This window comes from Polypterus senegalus, chromosome 3, assembly GCF_016835505.1.
Source record: "Polypterus senegalus isolate Bchr_013 chromosome 3, ASM1683550v1, whole genome shotgun sequence".
Taxonomy (NCBI): Eukaryota; Metazoa; Chordata; class Cladistia; order Polypteriformes; family Polypteridae; genus Polypterus; species Polypterus senegalus.
The window spans coordinates 250,402,416-250,417,716 of NC_053156.1; the positions used below are offsets into that span (position 1 = coordinate 250,402,416).

Here is a 15,301-nt window from a genome sequence, read left to right on the forward strand (position 1 = left end):
GCTCCTGGACAGTCTGAGGTGCAACCTGGTGGCATTGGATGGACCAAAACATAATGTCCCAGAGGTGTTCTATTGGATTTAGGTCAGGAAAGTGTGGTGGCCAGTCAATGGTATCAATTCCTTCATCCTCCAGGAACTGCCTGCATACTCTCACCACATGAGGCCAGGAATTGTCGTGCACCAGGAGCCACTGTACCAGCATAGGGTCTGACAATGGGTCCAAGGATTTCATCCTGATACCTAATGGCAGCCAAGGTGCCTTTGTCAAGCCTGTAGCGGTCTGTGTGACCCTCCATGGATATGCCTCCCCAGACAATCATTAACCCACCACCAAACTGCTCATGCTGAATGATGTTACAGGCAGCATAATGTTCTCCATGGCTTCTCCAGACCCTTTCACTTCTGTCACGTGCTCAGGGTGAACCTGCTCTCATCTGTAAAAGCACAGGGCACCAGTGGTGCATCTGCCAATTCTGGTATTCAATGGCGAATGCCAATCGAGCTGCATGCTGCTGGGCAGTGAGCTCAGGGCCCATTAGAGGACATGGGGCCCTTGGGTCACCCTCATGAAGTCTTTCTGGTTGTTTGGTCAGAGACATTCACACCAGTGGCCTGCTGGAGGTCATTTTGTAGGGCTCTGGCAGTGCTCATCCTGTTCCTCCTGCCCAAAGGAGCAGATACTGGTCCTGCTGATGGGTTATGGACCTTCTATGGCCCTCTCCAGCTCTCCTAGAGTAACTGCTTGTCTCCTAGAATCTCCTCCATGCCCTTGAGACTGTGCAGGGAGACACAGCAAACCTTCTGGCAATGACACGTATTGATGTGCCATCCTGGAGAAGTTGGACTACCTGTACAACCTCTGTAGGGTCCAGGTATCACCTCATGCTACCAGTAGTGACACTGACTGTAGCCAAATGCAAAACTAGTGAAGAAACAGTCAGAAAAGATGAGGAGGGAAAATGTCAGTGGCCTCCACCTGTTAAACCATTCCTGTTTTGGGGGTCATCTCATTGTTGCCCTCTAGTGCATCTGTTGTTAATTTCATTAACACCACAGCAGCTGAAACTGATTAACAACCCCCTCTGCTACTTAACTGACCAGATTAATATCCCATAAGTTTCATTGACTTTATGCTATACTCGGATTAAAAAGTGTTCCTTTAATTCTTTTGAGCAGTATATATAACATTACACACACACACATACATACAGTGGTGTGAAAAGCTATTTGCCCCCTTCCTGATTTCTTATTCTTTTGCATGTTTGTCACACAAAATGTTTCTGATCATCAAACACATTTAACCATTAGTCAAATATAACACAAGTAAACACAAAATGCAGTTTTTAAATGATGGTTTTATTATTCAGGGAGAAAAAAAATCCAAACCTACATGGCCCTATGTGAAAAAGTAATTGCCCCCTGAACCTAATAACTGGTTGGGCCACTCTTAGCAGCAATAACTGCAATCAAGTGTTTGCATAACTTGCAATGAGTCTTTTACAGCGCTCTGGAGGAATTTTGGCCCACTCATCTTTGCAGAATTGTTGTAATTCAGCTTTATTTGAGGGTTTTCTAGCATGAACTTTTTAAGGTCATGCCATAGCATCTCAATTGGATTCAGGTCAGGACCCCATGTTGCTACTCTTCAGAGAAAATTAAAAGGAGGAGGGAAACTTACAATTGACCCCCTTAAATACTCTTTCTCATTATAGGATTCAACTGTGTATGTAGGTCAGGGGTCACTGAGCTTACCAAGCCAATTTGAGTTCCAATAATTAGTTCTAAAAGTTTTGGAATCAATAAAATGACAACGGTGCCCAAATTTATGCACCTGCCTGATTTTGTTTGAACAATTATTGCACACTTTCTGTAAATTCAATAAACTTCATTTCACTTCTCAAATATCACTCTGTGTGTCTCCTATATGATACATTTAACTGACATTTTTTATCGTAACAACCAACGATTTATACAGGAAAATAATGACTATTAACAAGGTTGCCCAAACTTTTGCATCCCACTGTATGTACAGTGATCCCTCGCTATATCACACTTCGACTTTCGCGGCTTCACTCTATCGCGATTTTTTTCTCATACACGCTTACGTCACTACGCATGCGCTTTCTGAGAACTTTTACCTAAGCCCTACGATGGCTCCTACACGTGCCGCTTTTTCTAAGCCTTCTGACAATAAAACTAAGCGCCGGAGGAAGACGCTTACTATCCAGGAGATGGTGAAACTCTTGGATATGATCAAAGATGGCAATACCCTACAAAAGCCTCCTCACGCATATGAAAAGACAGCGCCAGCAACTGCCTATCAAGATGTTCTTCAGCCGTGCACCCAGACACCCACTGCCTACTCCTAGTACTCCTTCAGCGGAAGAAGACAACAACGCACCTGCTGAAGATACTGCACCACCTCTGAAGACTCTCCTACGGAGGTCGTGCCTTCATAGGTTAGTGGTTGTGTGCAAGAACTGTGTGTGTTTGTGTGCAATTAAATGTACAGTACAATAATCTACTATATAAAAGCATTCGGGATTGTCCTTCCGTCCCGTGAGTGCAAAGTGTAGCGGTATTCTGCTTATTACAGACTTACTACTTGTGGCTTGAGGTACGAAGCGACGAGATGTGAGCAGAGTTCTGGTGCTCTCATCGTTCCCTTGCTTTTGTGCGCGATGCGCTGGAAAAATAGACAAAATTATGTCTCTGGAAATAATTAATGTTAATGTAGTACAAATGCCTCACCGCGTAGTAAATATCAGGGGAGATGGTGCTTGCTTATTCTCATCTATAGCTTATTTAGTGCATGAAACTCCGTCTTTAGCGATACAGATTCGGGCTGACATTGTACGACTTTGGGCAGGCACTCGAAGGGATTAAAAAAAAAAAACTTGGGTTTTTGGGAGATGTTATGAATGGGCACTTTGATGTTCTCATTCCCTACACTTACATGCCTGATGTGCTTTGTACACATGAGGATAAAAGTCGGTCGCCTTAAAAGGCGAGTGCGCCTAGTTATATGAGATTTGTAACGTCTAATATGTCTTATTTTCTCTTATTTTGTCTAATATTTTGGGTAATACGAGTGCAATGGTGACTAAAGGGTGTTATTTCATGTCTAGAGGGCTCTAATAATGTTAAAAACGTATTTATTTAGAAGGTCGTAAACAGGTTTTCTATACTCTAACTGCGAAAATATTCGATTTATAAATAAAGAATCCTACTTCGCGAAAATTCATTTATCACGGTAGAGTCTGGAACAGATTAACCGTGATAAACGAGGGTTCACTGTATGTACACGGTGGGCCAATTATATGGATACACCTTAATAAAATGGGAATGGTTGGTGATATTAACTTCCTGTTTGTGGCACATTAGTATATGTGAGGGGGGAAACTTTTCAAGATAGGTGGTGACCATGGTGGCCATTTGGAAGTCGGCCATTTTGGATCCAACTTTTGTTTTTTCAATAGGAAGAGGGTCATGTGACACATCAAACTTATTAAGAATTTCACAAGAAAAACAATGGTGTGCTTTGTTTTAACGTAACTTTATTCTTTCATGAGTTATTTACAAGTTTCTCTTTGTTTACAGCCATTGACATGTCGCAGAGGTTAACACGTGAGGAGCAGATAGAAATTGTGTTGATGTCTGGTGAACGCAGTAACCGGGTCATTGCAGCAGATTTCAATGCAAGACACCCTACGAGACCACCCATCTCCCAGGCTACAGTTAGCAAACTGCTTGCTAAGTTTCGTGAAACTGGTTCAGTGTTGGATTTGCCAAAATGTGGACGCATGAAAACTGTCACTAATGAAGAAACATCAGTGGCTGTCCTAGCTTCATTCAGCAAGAGCCCACAGCGTAGCACTCGCCGCATGTCACTGGAGAGTGGCATTAGTCGAACATCCCTTCGGCAGATATTAGCTACTCACAAATGGCACCCTTACAAACTCCAGCTACTGCAGCATCTCAACGAGGATGACCCAGATCGGTGCACTGAATTTGCAGAATGGGCAAAACAAAACTTGGAACAGGACCCTCAGTTTACGCAGAAGATTTTGTTCAGTGATGAGGCAAACTTTTATGTGAATGGTGATGTTAACAAACAAAACCACCGCTATTGGTCTGACACTAACCCACATTGGATAGATCCCTCCAAGACTGTTGGAACAAAAAAATTGATGGTATGGTGTGGTATATGGGGTACAAAGATAGTGGGGCCATTCTTCATCAATGGAAACCTCAAAGCCACTGGATATGCGAAATTGCTACATGATGATGTGTTTCCCTCTTTATGCACTGAAGCTGGCACGTTCCCTGAGTTTTTCCAGCAAGATGGTGCACCACCACATTATGGGTGTCAGGTCCGAGCATTCCTAGATGAACAGTTTCCTGGAAAGTAGATTGGTCGTTGTGGGCCAGTTGGAACAAAATACATACATATATGTGTGTATACAAAGTGGTGTACACGTGAGAAGTGGAACGAAAATCATGCAGAATTCCAAACATTTTTTACAAATAAATAACTGCAAAGTGGGGTGTGCGTAATTATTTAGCCCCCTTTGGTCTGAGTGCAGTCAGTTGCCCATAGACATTGCCTGATGAGTGCTAATGACTAAATAGAGTGCACCTGTGAGTAATCTAATGTCAGTACAAATACAGCTGCTCTGTGACGGCCTCAGAGGTTGTCTAAGAGAATATTGGGAGCAACAATACCACGAAGTCCAAAGAACACACCAGACAGGTCAAGGATAAAGTTATTGAGAAATTTAAAGCAGTTAGGTTACAAAAAGATTATATATATATATATATATATATATACACACACAGTGTTCAGCATAAATGAGTACACCCCACTACATTTGTCAGAAAACCTTTAGTTTCCTTTCAGTATCAACATTTTCTATGAGATACTGTACTACAAAATACTCCCACAAATGTGGGCCATTGATTGCAAACAAGATTTGTTAATTTGCACACACAAAAAGGTGATTTTCCTAACAAATTCTTTCAAGCCCATGTTGCAACAATGAGTACACCCCATTTATAGTCTTAGGAGAAAAGCCACACTTAAGACTACAAAATTCTAATTAACAGGCATTCAACCACAGGTGAGTCTAATGATTAATTTAAGAGATGTCCAGCAGACAGGTGACTATAAAAGGGCATTACTTAACAAAGAAAAGCCCTTCCCATGTCATGCTGTCAGCAATGGCTCCACATGGAAGAGAAATGTCAATAAATCTGAGAATTACACAAAACATTACACAAAAAAAGGTGAGGGCTACAAGAAGATCAGCAAATCTTTACATATCAGTCAAAATACTGTAGCAAAAGTGATCCAAAAATTTAAGAAAGATGGAAGTGCAACCATCTTACAGAGATGTCCTGGCCATCCACGGAAGTTAACATCTCGACAGGAGCGTCTTCTGATGAGAAGGGTTGAAGAAAATCGACATGCAAGTTCACTGCAGTTAGCTAAAGCAGCAGAAAGCCAAACTGGAGTGACCATTTCCCGTGACACCATACGGCGCACACTGCAGCGGAATGGCATGCATGGGTATCGTCCAAGAAGGAAGCCGCTCCTAAAGCCCATGCACAAAAAAGCACGCCTAGAATTTGTTAGGGCCCATGCTGAAAAAGATGAAGACTACTGGGACTCTATACTCTGGAGTGATGTGACAAAGATCACTTGTTTTTGGAACTAATGGTTTCAAAACTGTATGGCGTCATAAAGGTGAGGACTTCAAAGAAAAAAGCATGGTGCCTACAGTGAAACATATGTGTGGGTGTGTAATATATTATATATATATATATATATATATACACACACACACACACACACACACACACAAATAAAATTTTATTTGTATGTATTTTAAGGAAATGTTAGTTTTTTTTTTTTTTTTATGGTCACTGAACAATAAATAAGCCTACAAAATTTTATTTTGCTAATAAAAAATGAAAAGTTAACCCCTGTAGTCTAAAGTTTAACAATAATAATTCACTTTAATACAGAACATAAGGCTACTAGGAGTCTGGTTATGCAGAAGCTTAATGTAAAAGGCTTTTCTAAAGGGATAAAGGGGGAAAAATTATTTATTCATTTATTATAGGTCATCAGCCTTAAAAATCCTGATAGATATTACTCAGAGATGATAAAAGTTGTTCAGCTCTCACCATCCACTGTAAAGCTTTGTGATTCTGCACATAGCAACTCCCAAACCAGACGGCAATAGCACTGGTCAGGATGCTCTCCATAATACACTTGTAAATATTACTAAAGATCCTTATTACCATACCAAATTTCCTTAACCTTCTCAGGACGTACAGACATGTTAGGTGTTGTATCACCACAGAAGGTGCTTACTGATGTAAAGGATGATCATCACTAGTGCATTACATAACTTAAGCTTAACCTCCCTTGATTTATACTCTACACACTGTGATACTGTATGCAAGCTAACATCCTGTTTGTTTTCTTGATCACGTCTGTACATTGTCTGGATGGAGATAGTGAGAAGTCCACTAGGATGCCTAATTCCTTCTCAAACCTGGTACTTTCAAATTTCACAATTCCCACTGTGTATTCAAAAAGAACATTTTTATTGCCTGTGTGTAATATACTTACTTATATTAAATTCTGCCAAAGCCTGTTAAGTCCCTCTGTAACATCACCTGCACTTTCACCTGGTTTGTTATCACCTACAAACTGAACAACTTTACTATATTATTGTCCAAATTGTTTCTGTATATTAAAAAGAGTAGCAGCCACAGCACTGACTTCAGAGGGACACCACTTTTAACATCACCCAATTCTAAAAATGTTCCCCTCACTATTACCATTTGCTTCCTGTGTTTGAGACAACTTTGTACCCACTTAATAACCATCTCCTGAAATTGCATTTATTTTAGTTTGATGGGTAATCTTTAATGTGACAGATTTTCAAAAGCGTTCTGAAAGTTTAAAATAAATAATACATGCGCACCTCTCTGAATGAATCATTCAGTTGCTTCCTCACAGGATTCCAGCATATTAATAAAAACACTATGATCCTTATTTGAACCCACATTGATTATTTGCCAATACCCCTGTTCTAGAAATACACTGCTCAAGGTTCTTTAATACTTGCTTGTGTACATCAATTTTTTAACCAACCACAGCAACAAGCAGCACTTGGTCTTTCCTCTCATCAGCAACAATGGAGAATAACTAACATATGTCTGTTTTGCTTTTTGTAACTTTAAAGGGTTTAAAAAAATAAATAAATAAAAACATAAAAATCACAATATTTAAAAATAACTCGGTCTCTTTTCAAGCTGATTTTACAGAAATAAGGGCTTCCACTAAAGGAAGAACAACTTCCAATGTGACTGAAACAGGGCTATCAAATTAGCCAAAAAATAAATAAGGTTTTAATAATCCAACCAAAAATATACAAATATTCATGTTACATGTACATTTGTACATGCTCTTTTATATTTTATTATTACGGTAATGGCTGCACCAGCAGACATTGCAAGAACAAACACCAAAATCAAAAAATATTTCAAAGGTACTTCAGCAACTTTTATTTAAATATAAGCGCCATCACAATTCCAACCATACCCTATAAAAGGGAAGCCATAGCCTAGTACTTAATAACAATGTAGCAAACCGCAATGCCAGCCCATACATCTCATAAGGAATTAAGCTCCTTTTCATGGCTGCTTTTAAGGTCCACTGTCCTATCAAGGACCAGGAGGAATACGAGATAATTAGCAAGACCGTGACAGAGTGAAAATTCTATGCTAAGTCAAGTCAAAGGCAGACTTGTTTTTTATTTTGAGAAAAAAAAGCCAGTCAGCACCTGTGAACTTCACCAGAAAAGTGGCCCCTGTGTGGCTTACACAATGCCACAGTATTAGGGTGCACACAATATCTGCCTGCTTTATTCCTTCCTTTAACACAGTAGTGGGAGAGAAGAAAAAAAAGCAGTCTCGCTGTAAGTAAAGACGACAACAAAACAGCCATTCAGAATTATCAAAAGGCTAAACATGGAAGTGCAAAAACAGGTCTGTAAAATACTGCAGCTTTGCATAGTGGGTCTAGAGTAACTCAATGCCAAAATTAGCACAAGCAAAACAACCACTCTTTTACAACTGAATGTCATTTTTTTCCTTCTGAACAATAAGCCTACAGAATTTGTTATTATTGTTTAATAAAAATAAAAAATAAAAAAACAGTTAACACCTGTGGTCTATAGCAGTGCTTCCCAAACTCGGTCCTGGAGACCCACTGTGGCTGCAGGTTTTTGCTCCAACCAGCTTCTGTTTTTAACTGGACTTCTGTTATTGGAAATAACAGTGATCTGTTATTTCCCAAGCTCTGTGTTTAGGGAACAATCCAGAAATTAAGTTTGGTATTTAAAAAAAAAAAAAAAATTTACCAAGCAGTTATATGGGAATAATGTTTTTTTTGTTTTCTTTTTAAAAATATTTCCATCTTGATTTTCATTCTACTTTTCCAGGTATTCCAATTGTTTAATTAATCTATTACTAATATCATTAATAAGACAACTAAGGGGGAAAACTGCACAGAGAAAGGGCAAAATATAAAGAAATCAAAAGAGAGTTAAGCATTAAATCTATAACAAAAGCAAAAATATTTCTAAATGTCTTATAATGTAAAAATCATGTTGCTGTGATTTTCTGAATGTAGAATAAGAAAAAAAAATCCCAGCTAATTAAATGAGATCAGTGTTATCAGGTATTATCACAGATTATAAACTCTGGTTGGGACAAAAACCTACAGCCACAGTTGGTATCCAGGACTGAGTTTTGGAAGCACTGGTCTATAGTATAATTATAAAAAAAGACTTTAATATAGGACATAAGATTTCTAATTGTCAGGTTATACAGGAGATTAGTGAAAAAAAAATTTAAAAGGGATTTTTAAATCAGAATTGGTATTGGAATCAGCCAATCGAGTCACATGAAATCTGTGATCTGTATTGGCCTTAAAAACCTTACTGGAACATCCCTACAATAAGACCCTTTTGAAATAAACTTGAATTATATTCAAATAGCGACATTGAATCTGACAGCCCAAGACTGAAGCATCCTTACGGGCTGCTGTATTAGCTCTCAGTGACTAAAACCATGATGTGTAGCCAAAGAAAATTAAAAAAAAACACATCAAGTGTTTTTTGTTCAAAACCTATCACTTACCAAGTTCTAGATTTTCTAGGTTTTTTTTTTCAAAAAATAAATATTTTTTAAACGGTTTTACTATAGAACATGCAGCTTATGTACGTAAAATTAAAGTTAAATACTGTCAAGAGTAAAAATATAAACATTTGGATATTACAGCACTGTTTTCAACATTTTTTTATTCAAGTGCATATTTATACTCTTGTCCATAATTAAATTCAATTCTTGATTGAATCTTCAAATTCTTTTTGGATTCACTTGCATTGTAATTGAATATCTTCCAAATTTAAAATTCTATCATTGTGACAATCATTACCATCCAAATGATTTTTTTAATGTGGTAATTAGCTTTGGTCATACCATCCTTCCCTACATACCCATCTTAACTGTTTTGGCTGCAAGGCTGACACCAATGTCATCAGTCTTCACGAGTTATTTATTACAGGAAGATATACAAAATCTAGTTACATGAGAAAAATGTATGTAGTTTGTTTTCATGCACATTTAAAGTTTGTATGGACAAAGATAACATTTACACTAAGAATGCAGCCCTGAAACAAATGAGTGAAATGCTTTGGAAAGATTGCAAAATACACACTTTCATAACCCAGCACGCCTAAATATTACAACAGCAGAAACTGTTCATCCTTCTTCGATTTCTTTGTGAAAACAACCAACATATTAAATGCACGATACTAAAAAAAAATATGAAAAAGGTCAATGTTTACAGAAAAATAGAAACCAAACAGGAATTCCTACATAGGTCCAGCAAGACTTTCACATGTGTGAACAAACATGATACTGTGATACTAGACAGCTAATTTACTTTACCATCAAAACCTGGCTCCTGCCCAAAAAAAAAAAAAAAAAAACCCTCAGGCTACACTGCATACTATGGACCACAAAAATAATAGGGGATCTGTCAACATATGCACCAAACACTAGTTTCAAACTTAAAAACATAAAAAGTGCATAATACAGTTTCTAGACTCTTGTTGAAAATAACTAGATGCTACTCTGGACTTTAATATTTTTGAACTAAGGAATCAAAAAAAAAGCATCCGTTAAAAATACACTAAAGCAGGCAACATTTGCTCCATAACTATACAGTGGATGACATTCTCTCTCATATCCATCTATAAATTATCCAAAATGGCACTTTACTGAGCTAAAAATATTACAATACAGTTAGACATTTTCAAACCCACTTAATCCACATCAGCGGCAGAGAGGGTCTGAACGTAATCTTGTAGTACTGGCTGCGAGTGCTGTACCAATCATGGAATGGGTGACAGTGCGCCAAAAGGGTCATGTATGTAAATTTCCACATTCATTCCTAACAGGCAATTAGAAAGTCATCAATTTTCCTAAAAAAAAATGGGCACATACCTGGAAATCGTACACAGGATTCTGGTGTTCTGAGGCAGCTACTCTAACCACTGTGCCACCACGGTACCTACTGTTCATCCTCCAGTATTAAAAAATTATCTGATGTTTTTATTTTCATCAATGCTACTATTGAGATTACGGTTTATTTGTAACAAAAAATGTAAAAAGTCTAAAACCTGTAGGATATATTATATAATATACATTTAATGCCGATGTGCATTTTCGGTGCAATTTGCACACTTTCCCACTGGCTTCAAGATTGCTTTTAGAGCTCCACGTTTCAGCCACTAGCCGTCGGGTTCCTTTTTATTCTCAAGCTGACCAGTGCCTGCAGAGATGTCTTGCGGTTGGCCAGTTTCTAACATTTAGCGGCGTTTTCGGTTTTGCACTGCTAGGATGATAGGCCGAGTGTTCCCTCTATGTTAAAAGGATGCAGTGGCTGATGAAATGAATGTATTGATGGTTGTTAGTGTCGTACTACCAAATCAGTACACACCGAAGCGTTAACTTTCGTCAGTAACGTGAACTGAATAATACGGTCTAAAAATGACATACGAGCACAAATAAAGGTTAGTACAGTACCACTGCCTAAGAGTCTGACCCTCAGAAATACAAGAAGCTTTCCAATACCGTAAGCAACATGCATTTGTGAAAAGACAGAGTCAAAATAAATATTCATATTACTAATTTGCTTTACAATTTGTATTTTGACATAATATTGATACAACAATCAAATTTGTGCGCAAGTCGGGGTGGAGCGGATTTCTGCGGTAACTGAAGAAAGCCAGGAAATTGTCCAATCGTACACACCACTCCGCTTCACAAGCCAGTCTTTCAACCATGAAACTTTTCCGGCGACTACTGAACTAATACCCACTGCTCACGTTAAAAAAATGCTTGAGATTTTTCCTGACGGTCGACGTTTCTTCCAATCACAACTACAGTAGGATGAAATTGCAGTTAATGTTGCCAAAGTTCTCCCAGAAGCAAGCAACTACTAACACTAAACCTGAGCTGAAAAAAATATACATTTTATTGTTTCTGCACGTACTATATATGTTAATGTATTACAGATCACAAAACCTGGAAGATATTTTACAGTGGAACCGTAACATTTTAGATCATAAGACATTCCTTTTCGACCACTTTCGCCAAAAGCACTCTGTCCATGTGGGTACAACTTCCAAAACTGCGAAGATCTTTTTGATTCTCACAATAGTGACGCAAAGTGCACTTTTGATTTACTTCAGTCCACCAATATACGTCCGCATGCCGTGTCTATTCCACAAATAGTCTCACACAGATCACGCGTATAACCAAGGCAGTGCAGAAACGATGTCAATACGAGCGTTCGAATGTATCCAATTGCAGCTGATCCACCGTACATCAAGAAAAGAACTGGCGGGAGGGATGAAAATGAAAAACGCCCTTTCTCACACAAATGTTAAGTGGCAGAAAAAAAATCACGTAGCTTAACTTACCAACAAACTGTGCAAGTTGACCGCACACTTGGGGTCCTTGATCATGGCTTCCAGTTTACTCAGAGAGTTTTCTGTATGTCTCGCCATCCCAGCGGACATTTTTACTTAATTCCTTTATCGAGTCCCTTTCTTCTTAGGCATATACAACAGCACTACTTATCTATCCCCGGGCTCTCCTAAAAATGGAAGCCTCTTCACATTCATTCGGTGGTTCAATCCTTCCTTTCGATTATATATCCCGCGCCGCTAGGCCCAAAAAAAAATCAGGCGCAAAGGCACAAGCCCTTGGGAAGTGCAGGCAATTAGTTGAAAAAAACACGAACTCAAAAAAAGGCAAACTGATGGAAAAAATAGTCCAAGACCCACGCCGCGCCTAGGGGGAACCCCTGAAGGCACACACAGATAATGCCGGCTCCTCTAACATATTTTCCCCTTTTCCCTTCCCTTCTTTTGAAAAGTTGCCCAAAAGTGTTTTCGCCGGCACGGCAGCAAAGCTTTCATTAGATCTCCTTTTTTGTTGTTTTGTTTTCTTTCCCAACCCCTCCCGCGGGCGACTGGGCGTTTACTTCGTTTTCCGACTTTGGGTGGACTGGAACTTTGAGCCTGTGCAGTCAATTTTCAAATTTCTTCCTTTCTGAGGCGCATGGCAAATCCCATTCTGCTTCCTTTTAAAGTAAAAATATAAACATACAGAAGGGAATACGGAAGGGACAATGACGGAGAGAAAAAAGCGATAAGTGCGCGAGTTCCTAAAAACAATAAAAAAGAGATTATTTTCCGCTGCTGGTGGATGCGCCTATGTACCAAAAAAGCCCAACCTCTCCTGCGCTGCTTTTTCCTCCCAACTTTTCAGTGCAATTTGTATCTACGTGATGTCAGCCGCTGTATGCTCTGCCTCCTCCAACCCGTGTCGTGTGACATCAATATGCAGTCGGCCTCCTTTACCCACAAGCCTCTTCTTTCCACGAAGAAAGCGGAGGCGAAGCGACGTTGGAGCAAAGGCATTCACTCCAGTTGGCGGATTCCAGGCGCATTCTTCATGTGCTCAACTTTACCCGCGCTCAGCGCGGCGGCTTGGAGCTGGAAGGCTGACGCCGGTTGCGTTAGCTGCGCCCCGTTTGACTTGCGCACCGCTCGCCTACTCATGCAAGGAATAAAAAAAGAAGGAATTTAGCTGTTTGGCTTGCATTGCACTGTGTGAACAGATAGTGATTGCGCACACACCTAAACAACTGGGTGCGTTTACCTCTGCCGCTGTACGAGCATATAATCACGGATGCATCGCAATGCACAATGAAGGTGATATTTTTGAAGACCTTTCATTATTAGAAAATTGGAATCGTGAGTAGCTACAGATAAAAAAAGAATAAAGTCGTGATGAATCCAGCCACCCGTATTCTAACGACTTACCAGTTAAGAACATAAGAAATTTGACAAGAGTAGACAATTCAGTACATTAGGCTTGTTTGTTTAAGCTAAGCTGTACCTATATCTCATCCAGATACTTTTTAAAAGGTCGTCAAGGTTTTTGCTTCAACTGCATGTCTTAGTAGTTTGCACCATAACACCCAATGGCACAGAGAGCCAGTACCTATGCATTGGACCAATCAATCCCAAGATTGACATTTACATTGTTTACTTTGCAGACACTTTTATCCAAAGCAACTTGCAAAGGAGGTCAACATTGAGTAATGTCAACCTGGGGGACTGCTTGGGGACATGTGTTACAGGTCAAAGTTACAAAATTGAACATCACAAGTGAAGAGCACAAAAGAAAAAACTAGTTACAATTTCTAGATAGTAAAATCAGTTAGACAGAAAATTACATAACAAGTGAGTCTTCAAACACTTCTTAAACACATTGAAGGAGTCAGAATTCTGAATAGAAGTAGGCAGTTTGTTCCACCATATCAAATAGCAGTGGCATCACCATTTGTCACTCATCAGTACACCTGAGTGATCACAAAGGTACATATGACTTCACAAATATCACCATATCCATAGATACTGACTCATGAACTACTATTTAGGTAAGCATTAAGGATTTAAACTTTACCCGTGCCGCTTCAGGGGACCATTGTAGTGATCTGAAGAAAGGAGTGATGTGCCTGCTTTGGCAGATTGAATTGAATCATGTGCAGCAGAATGGTGGCACATGCAACTCATCCAGATCATTGTAGTAATCCAGACGTGATAAAACCAAAACCTGGACATGGAGCTGTGCTGCGTATTATGTTAGATACGGTCTGATCTTGCAAATATTGAGAGGGTATATAAATACACTTTGTTGTTGTTGTTGTAGAGTGAATCTGCAAGATCAAGAGACTGTAGCAGCATGGACCCTAAAGGACAGCTGGTCATCAATCACCATCCCGAGGTTGTATGTCAACTTGACAGGTGTCAGTGATAATGAACTAAGTTAAACAGAGAAAGGGTGCCTAACATATGGGTAACTGGGATAACAAGAAGGTCCGTATTTACCAAGTTGAGATGGAAATAGTGTTCTTTCCTCCTGGTTGCAAAATCAGTGAGACATGCTGATATTCTAGCTAATACTGTGTGGTCCTCTGGTCCTCGGGTATAGCTGTGTATCATCACCATAGAACTGATATGAGAAACCATGTGACTGGATATAGAGTCCAGTTAAGAAATATATAAGGAGAGGGCCCAGCACCGATCCCATTGAGCATCCCCCACACTAACCCTACCCCTAACCTTAAGCCAACCAGTTTGTCAAGGGGCTCACTCGTGCACACACTCACTCACGTGAGGTCAAACTACAATGTTGAACCAACCTTGCATGCTGGTGTTTGGGAAGCAAACCCACCTTGAAACTTCACAAAGACTGTTAATGGAGCAGAATTTGAATCCCATAATTTGGAACTGTTAAGTAGCAGTTTTGTCCACTGTGCCACCATGCCTTTAAAATCTACAGTAATATCAGTAATGTGAAGATAATGCATCAATATTGTAAAAAAATGATGAATTAGTGTACACCATCATATTTCAGAGATTTCTTAAGGCATGTAATGATTTATATGCCCCCCTCTGGGTAATCCAGCTGGGTCTGATGATGTCTTGACTTGCATCTGAGCAGTGATCTGCTATGGTTCATTCTGCTTTATCCAGAGCCATTGTGAAGCATTGTCAAAATTCTGCGTGATTTTATTGAGGACTCCTGTTGTGCCTCATCGACTTATAGTCTTGCAGAGGGACTGCCCAGCAAACCT

General features: G+C 39.4%; 1 protein-coding gene across 7 annotated transcripts in view; it reads right to left on the reverse strand.

Moving 5' to 3' along the window:
* The window catches only part of rock2a (rho-associated, coiled-coil containing protein kinase 2a), a 272,191-nt gene extending 259,023 nt beyond the window's left edge, over positions 1-13,168 (reverse strand). For 3 of the 7 annotated variants that reach the window (XM_039748919.1, XM_039748914.1, XM_039748915.1), the window contains exon 1: positions 12,072-13,167. In XM_039748919.1, coding sequence (XP_039604853.1) covers positions 12,072-12,170 — 99 coding nt within the window. In that variant the 5' untranslated portion in view covers positions 12,171-13,167. Of the gene's footprint in view, positions 1-12,071 lie in introns of all 7 variants that reach the window. The other 4 variants (XM_039748920.1, XM_039748916.1, XM_039748917.1 and 1 more) reach the window with 3 other exon arrangements.
* Between the last annotated feature and the right edge of the window lie 2,133 nt (positions 13,169-15,301).